General features: G+C 42.0%; 1 protein-coding gene and 1 long non-coding RNA gene across 6 annotated transcripts in view; one reads left to right on the forward strand and one right to left on the reverse strand.

Annotated features, from left to right (window-relative positions):
- The window catches only part of LOC139437613 (uncharacterized), a 63,824-nt gene extending 59,199 nt beyond the window's left edge, over positions 1–4,625 (reverse strand). The window contains exon 1 of one of the 4 annotated variants that reach the window (XR_011647475.1): positions 3,774–4,625. This is a non-coding gene — a long non-coding RNA (uncharacterized lncRNA). The remainder of the gene's footprint in view (positions 1–3,773) is intronic. The other 3 variants (XR_011647478.1, XR_011647477.1, XR_011647476.1) reach the window with 3 other exon arrangements.
- Positions 3,145–14,780, forward strand: part of CYS1 (cystin 1) — a 45,859-nt gene continuing 34,223 nt past the window's right edge. Inside the window, exon 1 of one of the 2 annotated variants that reach the window (XM_058287887.2) lies at positions 3,145–3,527. In XM_058287887.2, coding sequence (XP_058143870.1) covers positions 3,192–3,527 — 336 coding nt within the window. In that variant the 5' untranslated portion in view covers positions 3,145–3,191. The remainder of the gene's footprint in view (positions 3,528–14,780) is intronic. The other variant, XM_058287888.2, reaches the window with a different exon arrangement.

Consider the following 14,780-nt stretch of genomic DNA (forward strand, 5'->3'; position numbering starts at 1 on the left):
TGTGTTGAAATCTCGTCTTTGTGATTTTCTTCACAACTGTTCCCCCATCCCCTTTTCTTTTCTGAGCTTCCTTTTTTCTTAACTTCAGTATCTTAAGTTTCAGAAGGTCTTAAGTAAACAGAGAATCAAACTGTGTGCATGACCTGCCATTTTGAACCAGAAGCCCATAGGTGTTTCTTTAAGCGATGGGAACTGATCAAGCAGATCAAAAAGACTGCATCATATATTCCAATGTCTGTTTCCTGTTAAACTGGGAATAAGTCATCCTTGTTCCACCGCAGGTGACAGAATTTTATACAATGTTATGGAATTTATCTTAGTTAACAATGGGCCAGCTCAACCATGACTACACACACAGCCTTGAGCCCTTACAATATCTTATTTCTGGGCAAATATTGCAAAGGAGTTCAATAACTCAATTATCACCCCTAGTGCATTTACATTTTTCTTTTTCTCTCTGTTGAAACCATGAAACCCAATACAGAAGCTTGGACACTTTGCAAGAAGACAATAGCAATTACAAGAGATAGTGCTGCACAACCATATCAGCACAAATTAATAGCCTTGTGGCTCTCTCAAGTTACTGAGCAATCACTAAAACAGAAATTCAGGTGGCTGTCTTTCAAATGTTGTCTCACCGGTCACCTGACTATAAATATTATCTTTTTGCCTATTTTAATAACAGGAACCTACGCAACATATCTCTCTTATATAACATGCCATGCCTGACAGAAGACTATAGAGGTTCTAAGGAGGGAGAGAGATCTGGAAGGTCTTTGAAGAAAGGGGCACCTGAGTGGGGCTTTAAAAGGTTGATGGGGTTTGGCAGCCCACTGTATCGGGGAAGACTCAGGCAAGGAAAGGACCAGGCTTCACCTCCGGATGCCTGATTAGTCCTTCTGTTGCCAGGGCAAACATCATTCAGGAACACGGCTCCTGAAAGGACCAACTGACTGCAGTTTTCTTCCAAAGCTTCATTTTTTTATTGAGAGGAAGTATTTATTTCCCAGGTGTTAAGCAGATAATTTCCAGGTTAGGCTTCATTTTTCACCCACCAGTAACCACCATCACAAACACTGCATAAAGAGTCCTTTAGCTGTAGAGGTATGGCTGCGAGGATATTTTCTTAACAAAATTAGGCCCTATTTTCAATTTCCCAATATTTCTGAGACTTTGATAACTTTTTGGAACAAAGAGTTGACTTCCAGAGATGATCATAGGGGGCATTAGTCACAGGGGAAAGGTTTTGGTTGTTTGCTTATTGTGGGAAACTTGTAATAAAATCTGGGTGGTTTTTTGTTTGTTCTGAGTGGAAAGGACATCGGCTTTGGGTTTGCTCTCACTGAAGTGGAATCAAATGTGACAAGTCTGGGGAAAAAGAATTGGAATCAGGAGTGGACAGAAAAAATTGGTTGCTCTGGGAGGTGACCACAGGGAGCTGTGGATATATTTAAACTGTGAATCACATGACTAGATTCCACTCAGGCAGAAGTAAAACATGTTTTCCTTTAAATGATTAAACTTAGTTGAATTTAGTTCAAGAAAATTTTCCTTCTTCCTCCCAATGTTCTTTTCCTCAGGCTTAAAGAGTTTCAAGATGAGATTTGTTTTTCTTAAAGAGAAAATTTACGTCAATAGCTTCCATAGTAGATATATCTGTGGACTCAGAACACCCAAATACATCAAATAATGTATTTGGCCTCATCTCCTACTGGATGGTGAACACAACACATCCATAAAAAAACAAGGGAGGAATTATAAACATCTTGGTAATAAAACACAAATGGGCTTGAAGGAATCCCATGTTTATTCCATTTTCTTGGGCACAAAGTTTTTGATGTCTATATTCTGAATTGATTAAAAAAAGTAAAATTTCAGTTCTATGGTTGGGAAAGATCAGCCAAATTTCATTTTCACAAGTATCATTCAATCCAGACTCAATCAGGGTCAAAGTCAAGTCAAGATAGGGGAGCTAAACCCAGGATATTTGAATTGCTCTGTCTGGGAAAGGTTGGATTTTAAAAGAATTGGGGAACCCGGAGGAGGAAGTTAAGTCTAAGTTAAATACAAACACAGCCAACAATAATGACTGACTGGGTTTGATTCAGACATCTTTGGAAAGTTTCTTACTCTTATTGCAAGGTAATTCATTTAAAAATAAGTGTGTGTGTGTTTTAAATATCTAATGACCGAAAACTAGAATTATGACTACTACCTATTGGTATTTATTTTAGCTTTTTGTTGTTGTTTTGGCCTTTGCTTTTCTCAGCTTTTTTTTTTTCTTCTAAAAGTGATTACTACTTCTGGTTTTCTCTAAGGCTAGACATTCACACCCCAACCTCCGCTGGGACAAGAGGGTAAAACTGGAGGGTCCTCTTGCCGCGCGTCCAAGAGGAAAGGCTGGAGGGGACCCCTGCGGTTTCTGAACGATAGGATCGCCCCCCTTTCCCTCCTGTTCTTTCTGGGGTCTGCCTGTTCGTGCGCGGGAGGGAAGATGGCAGAAACGGAGGGGTGGGAGCGCGCGCAGGGCGAGGCCCCTCCACACGCCTGACCTCACTCACTCCTCAGAGGTACTTGTACCGCCCTCCCCCCTTCTCCCATTTTAATATTTGGCTCAGAGCGCCCGCCGGCCCCTAAGCTCCAGGAGGACAAAGCTGCGAAGTCACCTCCAAACTCCCATCACCTCACCCAGGCCTGGCGCTCATAATGAACGAAATAAATGAACAAACGCCCCCAGGCCTGTGCGGGCCTAAGTGTTTTCGGTTCCTGGCGGCGGCGGGCACAAGGTCGACGCGGAGGTCGCGGCGCAGAGCCGGGGAGGGAGGAATTGGCAAGGAAGGGGGTTGAAAGGGGAGACCCAGGAGAGGGGGACCCAGGCGGAGAAGGGGGGAGGCAGGAGGAGGGGAGGGGCCTAGGCAGAGGAGGGGGGCCCTGGGGCAGGAGGGGGACCAGGCGGGGGAGGGGGGCCCAGGAGGAGGAAAGGGATCAGGCGGAGGGGGGGGCCCAGCAGGGGGAGGGGGACCCAGGGAGAGGGGGGGCCCAGCAGGGGGAGGGGGGCCGAGACGGGGGAGGGGGCACCCCGCGGCCCCGCCTCTCCCCAGGGCCGGGTCCCCATCCGCGTCCCGCCCCCGGGCCTCGCCCCCCGCGGCGCCGCCGGCCTGCTCGCGGGTCCCGGGCCGGGCGGGCGCGCCATGGGCAGCGGCAGCAGCCGGAGCGGCCGGGCCCTGAGGCGGCTGCGCAGCCCTCACAGCCGGCCGGCGGGGCCCGGCGAGGCTGCCCCGGAGGGCGGAGCGGGGTCACCGGCGGCCGCGGAGGAGGCTCCGAAGGCAGCAGCGGTGGCGGCGGAGGTGGCGGCCGACCCCGGCCCGGGTCCCGCGGCGCCCGCCCGCCCGCAGCCCCCGGGCGGCGGGGACGAAACCCTGCGGCTGCTGGACCAGCTGCTGGCGGAGTCGGCGGCCTGGGGCTCCGGGGAGCTGGCCCCGCGGAGGACGGCCCGGCCCGCACCCGCGCCCGGCGCCGGGGGCCCGGTGAGTGACGGAGCCCGCGAGCCGGCCCGGTGGCCCCGGCCGCCGCGGCCGTTTCTCCTCGGCGAACCCCCTCCCCGCCGTCCCCGCATCCGCGTGCGCGTCTGCTCTCGGGCGACCCCCCCTTTCCTCGAAGCCAGCCGGTGCCGCCGTCTCTCCCTGCAGCGTTTCGCTCCCGTCCGTCGTCCCCTCTAGACAGGCGCGGGGCCTCGGTCTCTCCCTCCCCTGCCGACCCCGGGTGTCACCCACCGTCTCGCCGCCTCTGAATCGGCTGAGGTCTCTTGCTGCATCTCCTGGCCTCTGTTTCTCTGACGCCCCTTCTGATTTTCTGCGGCGCTGCCTCCTCTCGGGGGGGCTGGTCTGACTATCTCGAGTGTTTGGATGGTGCCGGGAGCAACTAACTGTAAAGGACAGAGGGACAGCCAGCAGCTCTTCCGTGCGGGAACGTGCCTCCGACGCCTCTCTCCTCGGCCCGAGTTCACCTTTCTTCCCTTTTGGAACTCTGTGCCCACCCTCAAAGTTCCTCGTTCCCTGAAGTCCAGGTGGGAGCTGGCCCGGAGTGCTGGCCTTTCCCTGAAGCCCTAATTGGCCATGCCAGGGCTTCTGTCTATTAGGGGTGTCCTAAGGGGGAAGACCCTTCAGCCAAACAGTGGTTCACTAATTTCCTGCCGTGCCAGACAAAATATATCAGGATCCTGGCCTCTCTGGTCCAGCAATTTTCCTATTACTGGTTATTTTTAAGACGCTGTGGGGTCTCTCTTTAGCTTCCTTATTCTCTTTTCCAGAACACTTGTAATAACAGCCCTGCTGTTCTAGAAAAACAATAAAAATGAGCACTGTGGTTTGGCAACATTCCCTGCGGCCAGGCTGAATGGAAAAGACCGTTAACATCAGCTCCTGGGCTGGAGATGCCCAAGGCAGCAGCGCCTTCTCCGGAGTTAGGGAGCCTTTGGTGAACAACTGCTGGGGACCTAGGGAGTGCCTCACTGGGCAGTGGCCGGGCAGTGGAATCCTGAAAAGGCCTGGGTAGGGGTGAGGGGAGAGGGAGGGAAGAGCCTCGCCAGTGCAGAGCGCTTTGCCTCCTTTCTGCCCTCCCACCCGGCCCCACTACCCGCCCTACGCGGTTTTTCAAAGGAAAAATGAGGGGCAGTCAGTAGGACTGAATTATATAACAAAATTCCTTCAAGCCTACATCAGCATTCAGTTACATAACACTAAAAATGGGCAAACAGTTGAGAGGTTTGGAAAAAATTCCCTCTCCTAAAGAAAGCCTGACACAGCAGGAAGCAGTCTTTTAGCAGACATTTTTACACGTTTTGGAATCTTCAGAGGTGAAAATCTGAAATTATGGACTGCCCCCCACCATTTACTGAGTATCAAAGTGACTCTTAGGGTGCAGAGACTGTCTTACTCATTCTTTCCGTTGTTTCTCAGTTATTGTTTGAGCACCTGTAACAGTAGGTGCTAGAGATGAAATAGATGGCATAGTCCTTCCCCTAAAGAAGTCTGTGGTGGAATTGGGGGGTGGGGGGGAAGATCCACAAACAGCAAAGTAAATACAGTGTGATAAGAGAGCTTTATAGAGAGGGCGCGGCTAATCCTCTGGAGAAGTTAAGGTTGGTGGATGTTAACCAGGGGACCAGGTGAACAGAGGAAGAACATTCTGGGCCCAGAGAACTTCATATGCAAAGGTGATGGTGACTGGTTCTTCTGGTGCCTGGGCAGCAGTAGAGGTTGGAAGGGTCTGGAAGGGATATGTGATGCTGTGGATATGTCATGCTGAGGCTTCTACTCCAAGCAGTTGGGACTTGAGCTGTGAGTGTCTTTGAAGAGACAGGAGGAGTAACATTTTGTGTTTGGGGAGGATTTCACCATCTGCTGTGGGAGAATGAACTGGATATGATAAGGCTAGGGGCAAAATGATGGATTAAGAGGCTGCTTCAGTAGTCCAGGTGGTTAGGACCAGAATGAAAGCAGTATGGTGAGAGGGCTGACGAGGAGACGGCAGTCAGGAGATTCAGGGGAGGGAGAACCCAGGCAGGTATGATTATTCTTTTGGATGTGGATTATGTATATCATTTATGGTATAAATGTTTCTTGAGTGGATGAACAAATTCTCTAATCATAGATGATTAGCGTTGTAAGGGAGCGCTTGAATTCAATTCATTATTTTCAGATCTGGGAAGACAAAGTAAAAAGGTTGAGTCCTCATAAATTACTAACCCTGACAGATACAGTTAGAAGGCCAATTGTATGCTGGAGGATGGCATTTATGCTTTTATGCTTTACAGATTCCATCCTTTAATTGATTCTTTTAGCAGTTGCACATTTTACAAGGAACTCTGCGTCAACAAAATACCACTGAGCCAGGAAAAAATTCAAAGATTGGTGAATTAGTAGTGAAATCCATACGTAGAAGCTAGTCGTTTTTCACAGTGATTTTCAAGAGCAGAGAAAAGGCTTGATTGAAGATGTAAATAATACAGCTTTTATTTCTTTAGAAAGACAAGAAGAAAACTACTTCTTACATAATTATCTACCATTTGGGGGGAGAGAGGTATTCTGTATAAGCAAATATTAAACTTAAGTGAAAATTATCTTTTTAAGTACCTACATTTTAACATCTTAACCACTGTTGATTAGAATATCCTCAGGACCGATTTGCATCTCCCTGAATCTTCCTTCTGAATATTATGTATTGCACTTGACTATATGCAAGGGATGATTATATAATAAGTTATCCTTTATATAGTTATAATATTAGTGATATATAATACATAATAATCATGCAATATTTAACTTACTCTATACCAGATGTGTTAATTTTTAAAATCTTTACTATTATCATCATCCCCATTTTACAGGTGAGAAAGAAGAAATAGGCACAGAGAAGTTAAGTAAATAACTTGACCAAAGTCACAGTTCTAGCAGAGATTAGAACCCAGATAGCCTGACTCCTGCACCCTTATCAAAATGGCCTCTCCCAGCTGTGACATTTGTTCTCCGTTGCCATTTTGTCCATTAGTCCATCCTCAGGCTTTCATCTGTCACTTTTTACTATGGTCAGCCTACATGCAACCAGCCACTCTTGTTTGTGTTCCACCCACTGCCCCAAGTCTGCCCTAACACGCACCCTTCTAATTTGCCATGGGTGGGGAAATCAGATAAGCAAGCTTACTTAGAACTGTGCCGAAGGAAGGGCAAAACCGTCGGGCTTAAAAGACCTGAGAGAAGACCCCTCCTTGGCTTGAAGATCAAGAATAATCTCTGGAGTGAACTTGAGCAATTATTTTAATTGTTCAGGTGTGCTTTTGCCTTATTTCTAATTCTTGGTTGTTTTCCTGATTTACAGTTGCTGGATAAATGAAATATTTCCATATTCCATCTAAAACTGGAAATTTCTATTATTGTGGCACTATATATATAATGTAGATTTTGCCTTCGCATTTTGAAGTGTGTAACTTAGTATTGTTAATTGCTTTTACAGTGTACTACCATCACCACCTTCCATTCCTAAAACTTTTTCATCATCTAAAACAGAAACTTCTTAGTTACTCTTTAAGCAATAACTCCTCATTCTCCCTACTACCATCATCACTACTCTCTATTCTTTTTGTCTCTGTTAATTTGCTTTCTCTCAATATTTCCTGTGTGTGGATTCATATATATATTTATTCTTTGTGTCTGGCTTATTTCACTTGACATATTGTTTTCAGGATTCATCCAAGTCGTAGCATGGATCAGAACTTCATTTATGTTTAGGGCTGAATAGTATTCCATTGAATGGCTGTACCACAGTTTGTTTATCTCTCCATCTGTTGATGGACACTTGGGTTGTTTCCACCTTTTTGCTATTGTGAATAATGCTGCTCTTTGGGGTATCCCTAAGAATGGGCCTGTAGATTTGTATGATAAATCAGTGTTTTTAAGGAGACAACAAACTGTATTCCACAGCAGCTGCACTATTTTACATTCCCACTAACAATGCATGAGAATTCCAGTTTCTCCACATCCTCACCATCACTAATTTTCTAAGAAACTGGGGATTTTAAAAATTAATTTTAAAGAAGTATTTAAAGCAATAATTTAAAACACGAGAAAAATACCACTGCCAACAAACAAAAGCAAACACACACTTTATATGTTCTGATAAAATTGATTTTAAAATAATTTTAAAAACACTGTAAACATGGAGTTTTTCAATTCTTATTGTGTTTCCTTTATATTTTGGCAGAAGCAGTTTTCCAGTAAACTCTTTTTTGTATGGAACTATAATACTTTGTAATGAAACTCTAAGAGGATTTTCACTCCATAGTGTAAGCTCAGGAAAAATTATGAACCAATTTGATGTAAAGTACAAATGTAAAGAATACAGTAGTCCCTCTCTATTGGGGTTATGTTAAGAAATCCCTCTGGTCGGGAAACATAGGATCTAATGAAGAAGAAAAAAGGATTAATGAGACCAAGGCCACTGGTAAATCTATGACACTGTGTGTGTCTGTGTATGTACATTTACTAAAATATAACAATTGAGACAGCTCACCCAATAAAGAGAACAACAATGGCATTCTTATTTTCCAGTCTGATTTCATAAAATCTTTTTGGTATCAATGCAAATCAGCTAGATAAAATATTTCTCTTCATGTACTTTTCTTATAATTAATTAATTTTTAGTTGTAATTATATATAAAATCAAAATAATTTTACCATTTTAACTGAAAATTATTTGACATTAAGTACATTAGCAACACAATTTTATCACTGTCTGTTTCCTGATTATTTTCATCATCTCAAACCAAAACTCCTACTCATTTAGCAGTGAATTCCCTGTTCTCCCCTCCCACTAACCTTGGTAACCATTCTTCTGCCTTCTGTCTCTATGAATTTGCTTATTGTAAGTATCTCATGTAAGAGAGAGCATACAATTTTTGACCTTTGGTATCTGGCTTATTTCACTCAACATGATGTCTTCAAGATTCATCCATGTTGTAGCATGTACCAACACTTCACTTATTTTTATGGCTATATAGTATTTCATTGCATGATTAAACCACACATTCTTTATCCATTCATCTGTTGGACATTTGGGTTGCTTCCACCTTTTGGCTATTGTGAATAATACAAATGAACACTGATATACAAATACCTGTCCAAATCCCTGCCTTCAATTCTTTTGGGTATATATGTAGTAGTAAAATTGCTGGGTCATATGTTAATTCTATATTTAACTTTTTGAGGAACCTCCAAAATATTTCCCACAATGGCTGCACCATTTTACTTTTCCACCAACAGTAAACAAGGGTACTTATTTCTCTCCAGCCTCACCAACACTTGTTTTCAGTGTTTTTAATAATAGCCATTCTAGTGAGTGTGAAGTTGTATCTCATTGTATTTTTTTAATGGGGTGCTGATAAGCTTTATTATTTGGTTACATGGATGTATTCACTCTGTGAATAATCACTGGGCTAAACATTTCTTATTTCTGTACTTTTATGTATGTATATTATATTTCAATTTATTTTTATGTCCTATTATTTAATTATTTAAATTAGAGAAGTTGTAGGTTTACAGAAAAATTGTGTAAAAAATACAGCATTCCCGTATACCCCCTATTATTGATATATTGCATTAATGTGTACCTTTGTTACAATTGATGAAAGAATATTAAAATAGTACTATAAACTATAGTCCACAGTTTATATTAGGTATATTTTCCCCATACACCACCCTATTATTAACACCTTGTATTAGTGTTGTACTTTTTTAAAAATTTATCTTATTTATTTATTTCTCCCACCCCCTCATTATTCACACTTGGCTCTGTCTGTTCATCTTGTTTCTTTTAGGAGGCACAGGGAACCAAACCTGGGACCTCCAATGTGGGAGAGAGGCAGCTAATCACTTGAGCCACCTCTGTTCCCTGCTTTGTGTCTCATTATACTTTTCTTCTTGTGCCTCTTGTTACATCATCATGTTGCATCAGCTTGCTGCGTCTGCCCATCATGTCAGCTTGTGTCTTGCTCATTTTCTTTCAGGAGGCACTGGGAATCTCCATTCCCTGCTTTGTTGGGTCTCTCGTTATTTTTTTCCTTCTTGTGTCTCTTGTTGCTTTATCTTATTATGTCAGCTTGCCATGCCTGCCTGTTGCACCAGCTTGCTGTCTTTAGGAGACACCAGGAACTGACCAGGGACCTCTCCTGTGGTAGTCAGGCACTCAGTTGCTTGAGCCACATCCACTTCCCTGTAATTTTTTTTTTTTTTTAAGATTCCTTTATTTCTTCCTCCTGGCCCCCATTGTCTGCTCTCTGTGTCCATTCACTGTGTCATTTTTTATAATTCATGAAAGAACATTCTTATATTTGTACTATTAACTATAATCCATCATTTACACTGGGGTTCATTGTGTTATACAGTCCTATATATATATATATATATATATATTTTTTTTTTTTTTTAAGATTTATTTCTCTCCCTTTCCCCTCCTCACCCCAGTTGTCTGTTCTCTGTGTCTGTTTGCTGCGTCATCTTCTTTGTCACTTCTGTTGTTGTCAGCGGCACAGGAATCTGTGTTTCTTTTTGTTGCATCATCTTGTGTCAGCTCTCCGTGTGGGTGGCGCCATTCTTAGGCAGGCTGAACTTCCTTTAGCGCTGGGCGGCTCTCCTTATGGGGCGCACTCCTTGTGCGTGGGGCTCCCCTACGCGGGGGACACCCCTTCGTGGCCCGGCACTCCTTGCACACATCAGCACTGTGCATGGGCCAGCTCCACACGGGTCAAGGAGGCCCGGGGTTTGAACCGCAGACCTCCCATGTGGTAGATGGATGCCCTAACCACTGGGCCAAGTCTGCTTCCCCAGTCCCATATTTTATCCTTTGATTTTTATTCTAAACATACATGACCTAAATTTTCCCCTTTAAAAACATTCACACATATAATTTAGTACTCTTGATTACACTCACAATAATGTGCTACCATCATCCATTTCCAAAACTTTACAATTAGCCTAAATAGAAATTCTGTACAAATTAAGCTTCAGTCTCCATCCTTTACCCCCAGGCTACCCCTGGTAACCTGAATTCTAGATTCTGACTCTATGAGTTTGCTTATTGTAATTAGGTCATATCAGTGAGCTCATACAATATTTGTCCTTTTGTGTCTGGCTTGTTTTCACTCAGCATAGTGTCCTCAAGATTCATCCATGTTGTATGCATCAAGACTTCATTCCTTTTTATGGATGAATAATATTCCATTGTACAAATGAATGCACACCTTTTGTTTTTCTAGTCATAGATTGACAGACACTTAGGTTGCTTCCATCCTTTGGCTGCAGTGAACATCAGTGTGAAACTACCTGTTCAAGTCCCTGCTTTCAGTTCTTCTGGTTTGTATACTTAGTAATGGGATTGCTGGGTCATACAGTAATTCTTTACTTAGCTTCCTAAGGAACTGCCAAACTGCTTTCCATAGCTGCTGCACCATTTTACATTCTCACCAGCAATGAATGAGTGTTCCTGTTTCTCTACATCCTCTCCAACACTCGTACTTGTTTTTTTAAAAATAGTAGCCCTTATAGTGGGTGTGAAATGATATCTCACTGTGGTTTTGATTTGCGTTTCCCCGATAGCTAGTGATGTTGAACATCTTTTCATGTGTTTTTTAGCTCTTTGTATTTCCTCTTTGGAAAAATGTCTATTCAGGTCTTTTGCCCATTGTTAAAATTGGGTTGTTTGTCTTTTTATGGCTGAGTTGTAGGATTTCTTTATATATGCTTGCTATCAAACCCTTATCAGATGTGTGGTTTCCAAATATTTTCTCCCATTGTATAGGCTGCCTTTTTACTTTCTCAGCAAACTCCTTTGAAGCACAAAACTTTTCTGTTTTGAGGTGGCCCCATGTATCTATTTTTTCTTTCATTTCTTGTGCTTTGGATGTAAAGTCTAAGAAAACTACCACAAGATCTTACAGATGCTTCCCTAGGGAAGTGGACTTGGCCCAGTGGGTAGGGCATCTGTCTACCACATGGAAGGTCTGCGGTTCAAACCCCAGGCCTCCTTGACCCGTGTGCAGCTGGCCCACGTGCAGCGCTGATGCTTGCAAGGAGTGCCCTGCCACGCGCGGGTGTCCCCCCCTTAGGGGAGCCCCACGCACAAGGAGTGCGCCCCATAAGGAGAACCGCCCAGCACAAAAGAAAGTGCAGCCTGCCCATGAATGGCACTGCACACACGGAGAGTGGATGCAGCAAGGTGACGCAACAAAAAGAAACACAGATTCCCATGCTGCTGACAACAACAGAAGGGGACAAAATGAAGAACACGAAGCAAATGGACACAGAGATCAGACAACTGGGACGGAGGAGGGGGGAGGGGAGAGAAATAAAATAATTAAAAAAAATGTTCAGGTTTTAAAAAAAAAAAAAAAGATGCTTCCCTAAATTTTCTATTAGTTTTATAGTCCTGGCTCTTATATTTAGGTCTTTAATCCATTTTGAGTTAATTTTGTATAAAGTGTGATATAGAGTCCTCTTTCATTCTTTGTGATATGGATATCCAGTTCTCCCAGCACCATTTGTTAAAGAGCCTGTTCTGTCCCAGTTGAGTGGACTTGGCAGCCTCCTCAAAAATCAATTGAGTATAGATGTGAGGGTCTATTTTAGAACTGTTTGAGTGCATTCATCAGTATGTCTCTCTTTATGCCAGTACCATTCTCTTTTGACCACTCTAGCTTTGTAATATGCTTTAAAATCTGGATGTTTGAGTTCCCCAACTTCATTTTCTTTTTTGAGATGTTTTGGACTATTCAGGGCCCCTTACCCTTCCAAATAATTTTGATAATTGGCTTTTCCGTTTGTGCAAATAATGCTGTTAGAATTTCTATTGGGATTATGTTGAATCTGTAAATCAATTTGGGTAGAATTGACATCTTAATGATATTTAGTCTTCTAATCCATGAACATGGAATGTCCTTTCATTTATTCAGGTCTTCCTTAATTTCTTTTAAGCAATATTGTATAGTTTTCTGTACACAAGTCCTTTAAATCCTTAGTTAAGGTATATTCTTAGATAATTGATTCTTTTAGTGCTATTGTAAATGGATTTTTTTCTCCATTTCATCCTCAGATTTCTCATTCATGGTGTACAGAAACTGCTGATTTTTGCATGTTGATCTTATATCCTGCCACTTTGCTGAACTTGTTTATTAGCTCTAGTAACTTTGTCGTATATTTTTCAGAACTTTCTCTTTATAGAGCCAAGTCATCTGCAAATAGTGTAAGTTTTACCTCTTCCTTTCCAATTTGGATGCCTTTTAATTCTTTTTCTTGCCTAACTACTCTAGCAAGAACTTCTAACACAGTGTTGAATAAGAGTGGTCACAGCAGGCATCCTTGTCTTGTTCCGGATCTTAGAGGAAAAGCTTTAGCCTTTTACTATTGTACAATGTTAGCTGTTGGTTTTTCATATATGCCCTTTATCATATTGAGGAAGTATCTTTCTATTACTATCTTTTGAAATGTTTTTATCAAAAAGGGCTGCTGGATTTTGTCAAATGCCTTTTCTGCATCAATGGAGATGATCATGTAATTTTTTTCCTTTGATACATTAATGTGGTATATTAAATTAATTGAATTTCTTATGTTAAACCATTCTTGTATACCTGGGATAAAGCCGACTTGATCATGGTTTCTAATTCATTTAATATGTTTTTGGTTTCAGTTTGCAGGTATTTTGTTGAGGGTTTCTGCTTCTGAGTTCATTAGAGAGATTGGTCTGTAATTTTCTTTTCTTGTAGCATCTTTATGTGGCTTTGGTATTAGGGTAATGTTGACTTCATAGAATGAGATAGGTAAAATGTCCTCCCTTTCAATTTTTTGGAAGAGTTTGAGTAGGATTGGTATTAGTTCTTTTTGGGATGCTTAGTAGAATTCATCTGTGAAGTCATCTTGTCCTGGGCTTTTCTTTTGGGGGGTAGGGGGGTTGATGACTAATTCAATCTTATTACTTGTGAGTGGTTTGTTAAAGTCTTCTCTTTCTTCTTTCATCAGTGTAGGTTGTTTGTGTGGTCCTAGAAGTTCATCCGTTTCATCTATGTTGTCCAGCTTGTTAACATACAATTTTTCATAGTGTCCCCTTATGATCCTTTTTATTTCTGTGGGGTCAGTGGTGATGTCCCCTCTCTCATTTATGATTTTGTTTATTTATATCTTCTATTTTTTTTCCTTTGTTAGTCTAGCTAAGAGTTTGTCAATTTTATTAATCTTCTTTTAAAAAAAAAGACGGCTTTTGGTTTTGTTAATCCTCTCGTTTTTAATCCTCAATTTCATCTATTTCTGCTCTAATCTTTGTTATGTCTTTCCTTCTGATTGCTTTGTGATTAGTTTGCTGTTCTTTTTCTAGTTCCTCCAGATGTGCAGTTAGGTCTTTGATTTTAGCTTTTTCTTGTTTTTTAATGTAGGCATTTAGGGCTACACATTTCCCTCTCACTGCTGTCTACATTGCATCCGTAAGTTTTGATATATTGTGTTCTCATTGTCATTGTCCTTGAGATATTTACTGGTCTCTTGTTATTTCCTCCTTGTTCCACTGATTGTTTGAGTGTGTTTTTTAACTTCCATATATTTGTGAATTTTCCATTTTGGGGTGCAATGTTTTGTATATGTCTATTAGACTATGTAATAGCTCTAGTTCCTTTAATGTATTATTCAAGATCTCTTTTTCTTTATTGGTCCTCTGTCTAGATTTCTGTCTGTTGCTGAGAGTGATATATTGAAGTCTCCCACTGTGTTATAGAGGCATCCATTTCTCCCTTCAGTTTTGCCAGTGTTTGCCTCATGTATTTTGGGTCACCCTGGTTAGGTGCATCAGTATTTATGATTGTTCTTTCTTCTTGGTAGATTGCCCCTTTTATTAATATATAGTGTCCTTCTTTGTCTCTTAGAACAGTTTTGCATTTAAAGTCTATTTTGTCCCATATTAGTATAGCTACCCCAGCTCTTTTTTAGTTACTGTTTGTGTGGAAAATTGTTTTCCAACCTTTCACTTGCAACCTATTTGTGTCCTGGTGTCTATGATGAGTCTCTTGTAGAAGCATATAGATGGATCATATTTTTTTTATCCATTCTGCCAGTCTATGTCTTAATTGGGAAGTTTAATCCATCAACATTCAATGTTATTTCTTTAAAGGAAGTACTTCAACCATTTTCCATTTTATTTTTTGACTTATATATATGTATCTTATTTTTATTTCTCTTTTTATCCTGTTA

The sequence above is a fragment of the Dasypus novemcinctus genome, chromosome 25, assembly GCF_030445035.2.
Source record: "Dasypus novemcinctus isolate mDasNov1 chromosome 25, mDasNov1.1.hap2, whole genome shotgun sequence".
Classification (NCBI taxonomy): Eukaryota; Metazoa; Chordata; class Mammalia; order Cingulata; family Dasypodidae; genus Dasypus; species Dasypus novemcinctus.